Here is a 13,977-nt window from a genome sequence, read left to right on the forward strand (position 1 = left end):
CGCGTGACTGCAGGCGATCTTCAAATATTTCGACCTCTCTCGACACCACCTCGCCCACACAGCTTTCTATTTCTGATCAATAGATTGATATGTGGGGTTTAACGTCCCAAAACCATTTGATTATGAGAGACGCCGTATATAGTGGAGGGCTCCGGGAATTTCGACCGCCTGGGGTTCTTTAACGTGCACCCAAATCTGAGCACACGGGCCAAGAGTCCAAGCAAAACTCCGACTCTTGGCTTGATCTGAGTCTGAGTGAGTACGAGTGAGTGAGTTTGCCAACCTATACGGAACCTGTTATTCACGACAGCATCTAACAAATAATAATAGTATCTGGAGTTTTACGTCCCCAAATCACGACATGATTACGAGAAACGCCGTAGTGGAGGGCTCCGGAAATTTGGACAATCTGGTGTTTGACATCGCACAGCAAAAGGGCTAGTACCGTTTCGCCTCCGTCAAAATGCGTCCGCCACGGCTAGAATCGAACCCGCGACTTCGCATCAGCAGCCGAGCACCTTAACTACTGCCTCACCGCGGTGGACGAGCATCTAACAAAGAGCACTACTTTGACATCGTGAATGTTCCAGGAACTTCGCTGCGGTCACAAGGTCGAGAATTGAGTCCCGGCCGCGGCGGGCGCATTTAGATGGTGGCGAAATGCTAGACAATAACGCACACGAATTCGATTACTTTAACAATTACTTAATTACTTTTTGGGTGGTCAATATTCACTGTGATCATTTATTTTTAAGTAATCGTAATAAGTAACATTTTTTTCTGCGAAGTGTGCAAGTGTGGTTCTTACAGAAACGTAATCCCTTGTAAGTGACCACTGGATTCGAGGTGGACTTCGGTTGAAGCGCTTCCGGAAGCGGCTATGCATTTGTAGTTTCACAGTGAGGTAAGGCACAAGTCTTATCAAAATATTGTAAGTTCTTTAATGTTCAAGTTCAGTCGCTTCGAAGAGAATATCATGGCCGCTATCCAACAGCCGTGACAATATAGAGCCGCTCTGCGCATAACCGAATCGCTGCCGCTGTTTAAAGTTCTTCTGCCAGAGTATGTTGCGTCCAGGTCAGTCCAGGTCTACCATTTTGCTATTCGAGAGCCCATCGATGCCGTTTCCTGGGAAAAAGATGATATTAACGATACTTAATCGCAACGGCCGCGAAAGACCATGCATATGCTGGAAGTCGACACTGCACGTGGGCGCTGCTCGGAGAAAAACAAAAGTAGCGTTCGAGTCTGTCGCAACTCCACACGCTTCGTGCCACATGTTTCGCGATATACCGCGGCGAGTATAGTGCATGATTCTAAAGATATATAGATTATTTACAGTCACGTGACGCGTGTCACCTATACTTATTCAGGCCGTCGGCGAGCGAAGCGTCACTAAAGCTGGACTTCAGAGGCACACGCCGCTTCCTTCGCCTTTCCAAGTAACGCTATGGCTCTGCGTCGGTGCCTGTGCAGCCGGTCGGGCGCAAAGCTCTTTCTGGGATGCAAAACAAGCATTTCTTTCTCATCTCCGTCCGTTCTCCGACGTTCTGTCGATGATGAACATCGCCTTCCAGTACTCCAGTGTATGCGTCGGTTGTCGGGCTCGACCAATCCGCCAGACGAATCCACTACACCTGAAACAGGGCCGGCGCGTGGCAAATCTACGGGGTCCACTTCCAGCGCTCCCATGCTGTCGCCGCAGTTGTACACCTCGGCCAACGCGTTCCAGAAGCGCGACAACCTACTCGTGCTCGATTTGCTCAACATGGCGTTCCGACGAGCGCCCAGCGAGGACCAACAGTTCCTGGACATCGGCTGCGCCGCGGGCGACTTCACGCGCGACGTGCTGATGCCGCGTTGCTCCCCTTGCCGGCGCATCGTGGCCACGGACGTGTCCAGCTCTATGATCGCACACGCGAAGCGCTTCTACACGCATCCGTACATCACGTACGACGTCCTGGACCTTTCCCACGACGTCTCGCCGTTCGTGGAACGGTACGGCCGCTTCGACCGCGTCTACTCCTTCTTCTGTCTGCACTGGATCCACGACCAGATAGGCGCGCTGCGCAACATCCGCAAGCTGATGGCGCCCGAGGGCGAGTGCCTGCTGTACTTCTGCGCGCGCACTCCCTCCTACACACTTTGGCGAGAATTTGCCCGCATGGACCGCTGGAAGGATGTCCTATCGGTGAGTGCATTCGCTGTACCGAACATCTTGCAAAATCCATTTTTTCCTGAACCTTCCTACAGCTTGTTCCCGAGACATTTGACGCGGTAATAAAACTTAATTGGCACATTGTATTGCGCACCAAGCATCCGCATGCCGAATTGGAGCGACCAGATCTTACTGTTGTCATGCACATTTTAGAGAGAACTCTCTGCTACTAAGAACTGCATCGTGCACGTATGAGAATTCTTCGTGGTTACAGTAGAAATTATTAAGCTTAAAACGGCTGCTGCACAAGCACTGTTGCACATTTCTGATTGGTGATAATTAGTCTTGTCCTGTCACGTTCTCACCGACCGATAAATCAACCTTCACGTTAGGAAAGACTCTAAATTCTACCACCTATACAGGACCTTAGCTGATTGATTGATTTGTGGGGTTTAACGTCCCAAAACCACCATATGATTATGAGAGACGCCGTAGTAGAGGGCTCCGGAAATTTTGACCACCTGGGGTTCTTTTTTGCAGTTCCAGTCGCGGAACTGCAATTTCGCCATTCATTTTTCACGTTCCGGTAGCCTAACGCACAGAATTGAAAACTGAAGGCACCTGTTCTTTTCTTTTTTCATTAGTTTCACAACCAACCAAACTGTTCTTGAACCCTACAATCGCTGCTCTTTCGAAATGAAGGACACGAAAGGAAGTGGTTTCAAACTTCGCAGATACTATTAGCAGACTTTTCTATACTCACGTCGCATTCTTCTCTTCTGAATGCCCAAACGTGGTGCTGTGTCCGCGAAATGACACGCTACTTGGTCTGCGATTTCTAGATTACAGCAGTTATCAGTCTCACCTACGCAACGCTCACTTCTCGTAAGCTGGAGCAAAAGCTATAGTTTCCTAACATGCCTTGCTTTCGGGCGAACAGAGCAACAGAAAATTGTCCTTCTTTCGTTTCTACAGGACGTTGAAAACTTCATACCGCCCAGCCACGACGCAAAAGACCTGCTGTCTTACTTGGAGCATATTCTGGCAGCCTCCGAATTAAAGCCACACACCTGCGAAGTGTTACGCAACGTGTGGACGTTTCCTACTGAACAGGACATTGCAGGTAAGGAGCGAGTTTTAACAAGCTACGGAGACACGTAACTTTTTTCGTATGCTTTTTCGTATGCGCGACCATTGTACGCGCATACGGAAAGCAAACGTAAGCATTGCCAAAATGCGAGATGCTCAGCACGGGGTTTTGCGTTTGGATGCCTGCGCTGCTTCGCTGGTTTATTGTCACTTGCGGTGGTGTACACATGTACAGTATGGCCCATTGTTAAAGGGAACACTCGATTGCACACCATCAATATTCTTGGCCTTCTAATAGCAAGTGGATTAAGAAATAATCTTCATGCAAGTCAGTAGTCTGTCAAGAGAAGTCGAAACTTTTAACCACCAGTAGCCTTATGCATAGCTAATCCACTATGATTCCGTAAGATAGCGAAATCTAAACATGCTGCTCACGCAGGTGTTCCCTTTAACAATGGACCCGTCTGTACATACGTTTAATGCACCTCTCACTTTTCCATAGCACGGGACCATGCAGTAATCGGGACCCTATTGCGCAAAGTGTCGATCAAAATGTCATCTACAGTTTCTAGGTGACAGTGCTCGCAGTAAAGAACTCAGTCAAAACCCTTGCACGATCGACCGTTAAAACTAGAGCTGTATCAAGTGGACGCTTGGAATACAGTGCACTCGGCTGCAATGGCGCATTTGCTCGTGTTCCTCGCTTTTACACACGACGCAACGCTTGCTTCAGGGGAGTGGCGAGTAAGTTGTTGTATAGCAGCCCAACTATTGATGAGAAACCGCCTTTTGCCCGGCGCGTGCGCCCTTGACCTAGCGGTAAAGTGACGCAACACTTCGGTAAGAGCTCCGCAAGTTTGTTTTTTTTTTTCAATTTTCGAGGCTTTTGTTCTGGCGATACCCATTGTCCCTGACCACTCCGCCCCTCAATGCGGCTGCAGGGCAGCACAGGGACAAGAAAAAGCGGATTGTTATTGCTATACATCAAAGGGCGTAACAGTTTTGTCTCATTAGTATTTTTGGTGGCGCCGTTCATAATCAACGGTCATCTGGGTCGCTCGCAGGTACTATCTCGGCCGTGCTGCCAGTGGCGAAAGGAGCTTCTGTGCAAGAGGTGCAGGAGCTGGCCAAGGCGATGACGGCTGAGGTGGTGTTGCGTTCTCGCAAAGGTCTCGGTGGCTTCAGCGCAGCCTTCGACGCGTATGTGGTGCACGCCTCCCGCTCTGCAGTCTCTCGTACCCCGCAATGGCTGATGATGCAGAGCGGCTAGACTTCGACAGGGTGCTGCTCGTCGGCCCCGCCCGCATCCCCACATATTGCAACTTTGCACCACTACGTCACATATCTATGTCGGTCACCGCGAAATGAATACTGATGTGCAACATCTTATTTTTGCACACGCGAGCCATCCTGGTTAAGGGACGTCTCAATTAACCCATCCTTTACACCATCTAACCAGTCATTCAGGGATGTACCTTTGAAAATTGTCTCCCTTTTTATTTTATTCCATCAATATTAACCAAGCGCACTGTATGGCCTCTCATATGCGTCAACACATTAGCCCTTCTTATGCGATTTTATTCAAACGCGTGTCGGTTGTTGCAACACACATTAGGGCACCACATGATTGTCCCATAGCTCGTGCGTATCACATAATGTGACAGTGAAGTGCGAGAAATTTGTTCTTAGTGATGGACAAGATATGCGCTTTCGTGCTGTGGCCAGGCTCCGTGATCTTATGAAAAAAATAAAGAAAAGAACACCCAAAGTTTGTGCTTCTACCTTTCATTGCAGTGGCTTCAAACCTTCCATCAGACATGGCACAACAATACAGAAGCGCCCCACTATACATTTATAGCATCATGTCCTTTACCTTACGAAAATCATTTACATTGCAAATACAGCACAGCGATAGCGCGTGCATCTTAACAAACTTAGTGCTCGATTCGACCATAATTATGCAGTTATCGAGCCCCTTCTTGGACGTGTATATTCAGACAAGTTCAGCGCGGATTTCCGAACGTGTTTGGTGGCACTAGTTGCCGATGTCTATTTGACCGTGCTAACACGGAGCTCGAGGAAAAGCCATGTGACATGAGACGCACGCAGTTTCCTTTGCGGGACCAAGCTACTCTGGGCATTGAAAAATTGTCCCGTTACTATATCTGGGCGGGGCTGAACAATTCCATCAATCTTTATTTCTTCCTCAACGGTGCAATCTTCGGTCAAAAGAGTTCCCGTAGCGATACTAGCCGCGTCTCCTAAAGTCTACAGTGAATTGTAATCTCCATATATGCAATGTCTCGTTTGCTCCGATCTGCTGGTATAGCCAAGAAGATATTTTACATGGCGCTGCATCGGAGCCTAAGTGGTCAGTTGGAGGCAGCACGGTTTCTCGGATACAGCTCAACCATCAAGCCCCACGTTCGCGCTTCTAGACGATCGGGGACTGAGCAGTGCATTCCGCAACCCCAGCGTCGGTTGACGAACTCGGCTGATCGGCCCCGCGATACTTCTGCACTTATGACGGAGACAGAACATGGGAAGTCCACACAGTCGGACGTCAAGTCGCGGGCGGGATCCAGCGTACCGACGCTGGAGCCGCACTTGTACGTCTCGGCTAACACCTTCCAGAAGCGCGACAACTTGCTCGTGCTCGACCTGCTCAACACTGCGTTCCGGCGCGCGCCCAGCGAGGACCAACAGTTCCTGGATGTCGGCTGCGCCGTGGGCGACTTCACGCGCGACGTTCTGCTGCCGCGTAGCTCCCCTTGCTGGCGCATCGTGGGCACGGACGTATCGAGCTCCATGATAGCGTACGCAGAGCGCTTCTACTCGCATCCGCGCATCACATACGACGTGCTGGACCTCTCCCACGACGTGTCACCGTTCGTGGAACGGTACGGCCACTTCGACCGCGTTTACTCCTTCTTCTGTCTCCACTGGATCCGCGACCAGGTGGGCGCACTGCACAACATCCGCAGCCTGATGACGCCCGAAGGCGAGTGCCTGCTCCAGTTCTGCGCACGCACGCCCGTCTACACACTCTGGAGAGACTTTGCCCTCATGGACCGCTGGAAGAACCGCATGTCGGTGAGTGTACTCGCTGTGCAGAACGCACAGCATATCTCCTAAACCATGCGATATTAAAGCACTTTGCCATGGGGTCGCAAATTCGTCTGCTATTTTTAGCGTGAAAAGAGCTATGTTTTTACAGCGAAGTTGTATGTGGCTAGGTTCTGGTTTATCGCATCCGCGGTCGAAGCTACTCGATCAGAAATTTACAGCACGTCCTTTCTAAAGGTTCCCCTCGCATCTGCAGATGCCACTCACACTTGTGGCGAAACACTGCGATGGCACTTCCCACCAATCATCGCACCCGCTTGCCTGCCTGCGCGAGAGTTTGTGTGTGAGAGAGAGATACATAAAAGTCGTGCTAGCACTGGTATCGGCACTAGTTGCATTTTGGACTCGCCATGGGTTGCGAAATTGACGTGATGCTTTTGGCGTATGTCCAATCTTCACGGGAGTGGATGGGCTCTAATATTTTTTTAATGCAAATGCATTTTTTAGTCGGGCTATATCAGGCATCCGGCGTTGTCCACGGCGTCCGCTCGCCGGCAGGTGTTATATAACTCTCTGATTTCACTTCCTTTCCCATAGCAACAGTTGCGGGCGCGCGAGCTTATCCTCCCCCTATAGCAACCGGAGCATGTGGTGCGAGAGTGTAGGAGAGAGTCGGTGCTGTTTTTCGCCGCTTTGTCTTTCGCCGTTCATTCTCTCCCCTCCATTCGCCCCACTCTCCCATCCGCTCGCGCCTCACTGTCAACTGTTCGCTAGCTGGGCGCCTCTCAAGACGATGGCAGAAGTGGACGAAGGCGAATGTCTGACGGCAACGGTACCCTCTCTCGGCCCAAGAATTGCATTCGCATTTCCTCTCGATTCCCTTCGGGGAGGTGGGGGCTTTCCTTTTTCTTTTTAGTAAAACTGTCGTAACCAAGAATCAACGCCGAGAATAGGTCAGAAGATTGTCCTGGTTGCCACCTGAGCTCACTGGACGATTTGATGCTATTCATAGGGGTCCGAGCTGAACAAAGTAGTCTGCCAATTTTTAGTACGCAAGCCGCCGCGGCTGGTAGTCGGCCGGACAGATTTCTGAATATTCCTCGGAATAAATCCTGGAACACAGAATACGTTAGCGAAGGAGCTCGTTTACAATCTCGCCCCGCCGCGGTGGTCTAGTGGCTAAGGTACTCGGCTGCTGACCCACAGGTCGCGGGTTCGAATCCCGGCAGCGGCGGCTGCATTTCCGATGGAGGCGGCAATGTTGTAGGCCTGTGTGCTCAGATTTGGGTGCACGTTAAAGAACCCCAGGTGGTCAAAATTTCCAGATCCCTCCACTACAGCGTCTCTCATAATCATATGGTGTTTTTGGGACGTTAAGCCCCACATATCAATCAATCGTTTACAATCTCTGCCAAGATAGAAGCTCGCACGATATTCAGCTTCCTGGTTGGTTATGTTGGAGCATGCACATTCTCGGGCATTTTAGATACTGAAACCATTAACAGAGAGCCCAACACTGATTCGGCATTGTGCTGCTGAGCATTCCGACACTGGGACCCACTCGTGGTCGAAAATTAGGGTTTACTGCGCCTGCTTGAAAGGCCCCTTGGGGACGGACAGACGGTCAATTTTCAAATCACTTCATCGAACAAGATCACAAAATGAAACTGTTCACTTATGATACCCCCCAGGAAGTGAGCTACAAAATAAAATTCTGCCCGTCTCTTCCTTGCTAGCACACGCAAGAAGCTAAGCTTCAAACCCTTCTCCTCCAATCACCGATTCAGCATGGCGATGAGTATCATCCCTGCAATGTAGGAAGGTAAAAAAAAATTAGGTGACAGCTGGGAATCTCGAAGCCTACAGTGATAAAAAAATTAAGCGAGAAATCGACCCAAGTCTACGTGACAGCAAAGCGCTACTATTGGTCGGCTCGCTTTGATTGCATCTGCTGCGGTTGCTGCAGGAGCGGAGTCGGAGGACGCTGGCAGCCGAGGCCAGCGGAATCGCGTGACACTGCATTCTAATGTGCTTCTTTCTTCGGCGAGAGCCCGCCAAGTTACACGCGACAAGCCCCGCCTTTCTCTTTCCTGCTGTTTCGCAAGCCATTTTCAGCGGCGAGGTAGCAACATTAGATAGGTGTGATCACGTGTCATGGTCAGCGCCATTTAAACACCTGTGGATGTGGCTTAATTAGTTTATATTAATTAGCTTAATTCACCAAACTGCATGCTTGAGGTTTGCTCTCGATTAGCTTGCACCCATAATAAACCTAGCCTTAATTAGTTATTTAGTGTGTGAGCTAATTAGACTCTAAATTGTTCTTACCAATCCCACTCTGATGAAACAGGGCTTCCTCGAAAGGAACAGTGTGTAGTTATTTTGAAACTGCCAACAGGTGACATCTCGATTACTGTAGTGAACCTTCTGCAATAGTCGGTTCTTACAAACAAGAGAAAAAGACTTCTGGGAAAGTCTGGACTTCTACGCAATGTGTCAACATTCTCTTTTTTTTTTTCAGAACATTGAAGACTTCATACCACCCAGTCAGGACGCAGATGACCGGCTTTCTTATTTGGAAAGCATTCTGGCTGCCTCTGCATTGAGACCACATACGTGTGAAGTGCTGCAAAATGTGTGGACATTTCCTAGCGAACAGCACCTTGCAGGTATGGAGTCATCTTGCCAAGTGCTAGTAACCACTATGCTTATGAACAGTTGCGATCCAACACAACTCTGTGGGAAAAAAAAATCTTTACTAGTAAGAAAAGACATGCATACATAAGTCTCATACTGCAAAAGTGGCAAGAAGATTGGAAAAAATAACAGCACATAGTGCAGACTACCAAAATTATTTCCATTTGATTACATGAGGTCAATTTCCTGGCATACTTGCCACAGGTGCCAACTAAAAGCACGAGAAACCAACTAGATGTTTCATACGTTTAGTTTGCAGTGAAATATGTTCAGCATACTTTCGTTTCACACAGCACATTACTTGTTCAACATGAATAAACCCTCCTGCAACTTTCATACATCCCAATGCCCTATTGAATTATTTCAGTCACACCCAATGCAGCTACTTTTCATGGGCCCAAAATAATAGTCCTCATGCAAAGCTTATGTGCATGTTAAAACAGAAACCTTGGACGGTCAAAATTATTCACAAGTGCTTCCTATGGTGCGCCTAAATTGTACCTCGGTTTGGACACGTAAAACACAAGGAAGTAAATTTTGTAATGTGTTAAGTGCAAGGTTTGGTGAAATTCCTCAACACAACACATACAAGTAAATCTGCAGCATCCATGATGCAATGTCAGCTACAGTGGTATTGGCATGACTATTTTCCCGGTTTTTTACAACGGCATGCCAGCCAACAGGGCCGTCACGTCTCTGTTGCATAAACTATGTTGCGATCAATGAAACTGTCTAGTCGACAATGCCCACAAAAGAGGACACTGTGTTGGAACAAGAAAATGTTTAATGAGAAGAAAGAGAAGAGGTCAGCCTGGAAAGCGGGTTTCTAGCTTGCTACTTCTCACGGCGGTAAGGAGAAAAGAGACATTTTGTTGGGGATGCCAAAAAACACCGAAAGCTGCATTGTGGACAATTGATTGAGGAACCAGTTCAGTTGACTGCCCTTCTTCCTCTTCTGTGTGTGTTAAATGAAATGGACTCAGATTGATCACATTTATTGTTGATGAATGATTTTACTCCAACCGGCATAGACATTTTGTGCAAGTAGATACTACTGCCAGTGATACTTTACATCACTGTTCGTTCGGGTTTCGTGCAGGTTCTATTTCAGCTGTGCTTCCTGTAGCAGACAGTGTTCCCGAGAACGAGAGGCAGGAGCTGACCGAGGCCATGTCTGCCGAGATGCTGCGCCGCTGCCGCAAGAGTCCGGCTGGATTCAGTGCCGAGTTTGACGTCTATGTTGTGCATGCCTCCCGATCTGCTGCCTCTAGTCCGCCACAATGATCGACAATGCACAGCTACTCGAAATCGAGAGGGTGTGGCTTGTCACACCTCTGTAACACGACTTGTTCATAAGACAACAGCGTAAATGCGCACTAGTGTGGAGAACTGGGCTAGTTAATTTGCACGCACTGACCGTTGTTGTTGAGAGATGCATTGGAACTGTTTGCTGCATCGAACCAATCATCCATGAATGAACCTCTGAAAATGGCTCCCCTTTCATACCCCTTATTCTGACAAAGCATATATTGTGTGGCCCATCATGTGCCTTATCTCATATCCCACTTATCGCAAAAATAGCCTTGATTCACTGTTTAACAGTATAAGTTATGTTGTGGCATATGTACGGTAGTTGAATGGGTCACACACCACAGCTATTGTATACCCACATGTTGACTATAATGAGCTGTGCCGACACCTCTTGTGCTTGCTTCCACACAGACAAGCCACACTCCTTTCTAGCTACTTATAACCTACTCATTTATCAACCCTATCATCTCATGATAATAAACAAAAGCAAATAGCGGTTTCTGGGTTTGTGCCTTTCATTTATGATGTAGCTGAGCAATGTGCAATAAAAGTATAAAACATGCATTGCGTTTGTGATATAGCTGCTGTTGCATGAGCGTCTTAGTGTTTGTATGAATAATACAACATATGCATTATCACAGCCACTATAAATTCTGTGAAAAAGCGTTTGGGTTCATTTTACACGATTGAGGACAGTGAACACAAAGTGAAAAACTCCAACACAACAACAATGGAACATTAAGTGCATTTAGTCCCTCAAATGGACAAAAAACAAAACGATTCTGAAGGCTAGCTACCACTGACAGGTGTTTGAATGAAAGAACACCCCTCAGAGTGCTGTTCATTAAATAATGCATCCTGTACCAGGTCAACAGTTACATTCTACCTGGGCATAGCAAGGTAGTTTTGTCATAAAAGGCATGCGAATTCAATCATTTTGACACAAGAGCTTATAGCTGTTGCTTTTGAAGGAACACGGCCCAGCAATTCTGCATCAATTTATACTTTTATGACAACTATATTTTCAGGAAGTTTCAAATATAAAATTTAGCACCAAAATGCCAGCATTAGCTTGTTTGTGATGTTATCAATTTTAGTGTATATTTTTCAAACCATGTCCGTGGCAGTTTAGTGAAGGTTCCTGGATATTCTGAAATTTAGTTTGCCTCAGTTTAGTTACCGTATTTATTTGCATAATCCTCGCACTTTTTTTGATGAGAACCGATGAGTAGTGCAACGGTGCATGAATTACCCAGGGTAAATTTTTCTGAAAATGTACAAAGCAAAAAAAAACGAAGCAGCCACAAATTGAGGTTCCAACACCAGCAACTAACTACAAGCTTTGCAATATACTAATCAAGACTTACCTTAACAATAAAGCCACAGGTTCAACACATAGCAAAATCTATTTGCAGACACTAAAGCTACCAGCAAATAGTGTCTTAAGGATCTTCGTGTAGAGACCCTTAATATACTCAAGTAGGCACACCTCAACCTGCCGATATTTTCCTGTCCTAGGCCCACAGAAGGCCTGATACATCCTGTTGGTGGCTTCCAGCTGCTCGTGCTGCCATTGCCAGCCTAGAGCGCAAAACACGTCGACTCTAAAGTGCCTGCCAGTGGCCCTGTTGCCGCTGTTTAGTGCATGGTCAATCACTTACAACTTGAAAACAGCCGTGTAGCTTCCGTATCGACCCATAGTGTAACCACAGAACAGACGAACGCTATGACAGAGCTACACGGACTAGCACTACTAGCACTAAAACGCTGCAACTACAGTGCCCAAAAGTATATTCTAGACAGTGTACCGTAACGTGTACTTGCGACTTTGGTTTGGCTTGGATTGGGACTCCTTGCATAGGTAGTATGCATGATGCTTAAGAGATGGTGCACTATCATCATCAATGGTTAGAAGATGCCGATGAATTTACAGCTACAATTTTCAGGAGTGCAATCATTACTCGTGAAAAAAATCATACTTTTGTTAGGCGATGCAGGACAGCGAGTGCGAGGATTATACCCGTATATACTATAAATCCAGTTTTTAAATGCTATCAATGTTAAGAAATAAGAACATGAGTTAAAACAGGTGCATTCAAAATCCATGTTGTAGCAAGCTGATGAAAAGCTTCATGCAGCATCACTGTAAGTAAAAATGTTTTTGTTCTTTGTCTAAATAAGGTCTTTAGTCTGCCTGTCTTGTGTACCAATGTGTGATGAGCATAGGCAATGCACTGTGCTCAAGATAAAAACAAACTTTCTGAATACTGCAGAATAAACAATTACTATGAGAGTTCTAACAACCTTTCTTTTAGTGTACCTTCAAAATGTAGAGCAACACAAGTTTATTTCATTCAGACATGTAGCACACCACTAGCGGTTTTTCAAAGGGCCCCTCAATGCTTTTCGAGCGTGGTCGGAAAACGCTGCTGATTGGTATTCGCAGCTCTCAAAAACACGTGAGCCAAAAATTGTAGAGAAGCATGCGACCTCGAATTAACAACTTATTCTTAAAAACAACTAAAGATTGCTTCCTCTTCGCCTTACAAATGATGCCATATACCCAAATTGCAGTGACATACACCGAATGTCACAGCCGTTGGCTAATTTGAGCACTGCAAACTGCACAATTATCGTGGCTGATGCCGCCACGTGCTCACGCATGCATTCACGATCACACTGAAAGTTAGCCGCATATACTAAGAAAAAATAAAGAATTGCTCAAGGCCTTGACGCGCACTGATGAATCATTTGGCCCCGTTGTCATCCCTTTCCCTGCATAGCTTTCAGCATGCTCACTGGTGTGAGGAGAAAGCGCTTGAGGCGTACCTGTAGCTCTGCTCGGACTTGATGGAGCCAGAATTTTTCGCGGTGATCCGTGACCCTTCATGCGATAATGGTGACACTATTCTATTGTAACTCGGAAACGTGTTGCAGGGCTCTTTCGAGACATATAGCGAGAATAAACTATTCCGATGAAAGTGCCCTTTTTTAGTCTTTCTCCAAACACATAAATGTGCTACATCAGGGTACATAGAGGTTTCCAAGAGAAAAATTCGAAGACTTTTCAAGGACCTTTAAAAAAATTTAAGGAGCATGATAGCAGTTCACAGTAAACTTTATTGCACAACACAAAGGATGTTAGTTCACTGGTTGCATAGCTTCAAAAGACTAGAAGTTTTGAAGCTCAGGGCAGGTCTTAGTTTTTTTTGTTTTTTTTTTCTATTTCCATCCTAAGGCTATCAAGTTCATCAGTCTTAACCTTCACAGTCTTTCGCAGGCTGTCGGACTGCACTAGGCTAGTAGCTGAGGCCAGTGAGAGTGTTTTGTATTGTTCTTTGTAGCAGTTTGCTGAGAGATACCACAAGAAGCGAAGTTAAAATAAAACCTTTCGAACATTATTAGTAGTCTATTGCAAGAAGCACATTTTTGCGACTTTTCTTTTTTCCAGAGAGCTCAAGACGCCTTAGCCTCATTCTGGCCAACAGCTTATGGCTTCTGGCCAACCAAAGCCAAAGCAAGCGCACATGTCTCGATCTTGCCCATCAAATACAAGCAGTTTGATCGCGCCTGATATCGAAATCGTGGTGTCACGGAACACGATGAGCAATGGGGTTTGCCCAAGACCACGCTCAACTGACCTGAATTCCTAGTCG

The 13,977-nt window shown here is 46.9% G+C and overlaps 2 protein-coding genes across 2 annotated transcripts; both read left to right on the plus strand.

Annotated features, from left to right (window-relative positions):
- The first annotated feature begins 1,388 nt into the window (after positions 1 to 1,388).
- On the plus strand, positions 1,389 to 5,015 carry LOC119159580 (juvenile hormone acid O-methyltransferase). The gene is made up of 3 exons (XM_037412382.2): positions 1,389 to 2,191; positions 3,134 to 3,281; positions 4,312 to 5,015. Exons 1-3 carry the CDS (start codon positions 1,451 to 1,453, stop codon positions 4,515 to 4,517), a joined length of 1,095 nt encoding a protein of 364 aa, XP_037268279.2. The 5' UTR covers positions 1,389 to 1,450; the 3' UTR covers positions 4,518 to 5,015.
- Positions 5,016 to 5,409: 394 nt separating this feature from the next.
- LOC119159579 (juvenile hormone acid O-methyltransferase-like) lies at positions 5,410 to 10,424 on the plus strand. The gene is made up of 3 exons (XM_075891493.1): positions 5,410 to 6,340; positions 8,835 to 8,982; positions 10,110 to 10,424. The coding sequence occupies exons 1-3, from the start codon at positions 5,546 to 5,548 to the stop codon at positions 10,292 to 10,294; spliced, it is 1,128 nt and encodes a 375-aa protein (XP_075747608.1). The 5' UTR covers positions 5,410 to 5,545; the 3' UTR covers positions 10,295 to 10,424.
- Positions 10,425 to 13,977: the final 3,553 nt, after the last annotated feature.

Source organism: Rhipicephalus microplus, chromosome 1 (genome assembly GCF_043290135.1).
Source record: "Rhipicephalus microplus isolate Deutch F79 chromosome 1, USDA_Rmic, whole genome shotgun sequence".
Taxonomy (NCBI): domain Eukaryota; kingdom Metazoa; phylum Arthropoda; class Arachnida; order Ixodida; family Ixodidae; genus Rhipicephalus; species Rhipicephalus microplus.

Coding starts and splice junctions, on each gene's coding strand:
- LOC119159579 (XM_075891493.1), top strand. CDS start 5,546: ATGTCTCGTTTGCTCCGATCTGCTGGTATAGCCAAGAAGATATTTTAC. Junction 6,341..8,834: donor GCTGGAAGAACCGCATGTCG/GTGAGTGTACTC, acceptor TTTTTTTTTCAG/AACATTGAAGACTTCATACC. Junction 8,983..10,109: donor TAGCGAACAGCACCTTGCAG/GTATGGAGTCAT, acceptor GGTTTCGTGCAG/GTTCTATTTCAGCTGTGCTT.
- LOC119159580 (XM_037412382.2), top strand. CDS start 1,451: ATGGCTCTGCGTCGGTGCCTGTGCAGCCGGTCGGGCGCAAAGCTCTTT. Junction 2,192..3,133: donor GCTGGAAGGATGTCCTATCG/GTGAGTGCATTC, acceptor TCGTTTCTACAG/GACGTTGAAAACTTCATACC. Junction 3,282..4,311: donor TACTGAACAGGACATTGCAG/GTAAGGAGCGAG, acceptor GGTCGCTCGCAG/GTACTATCTCGGCCGTGCTG.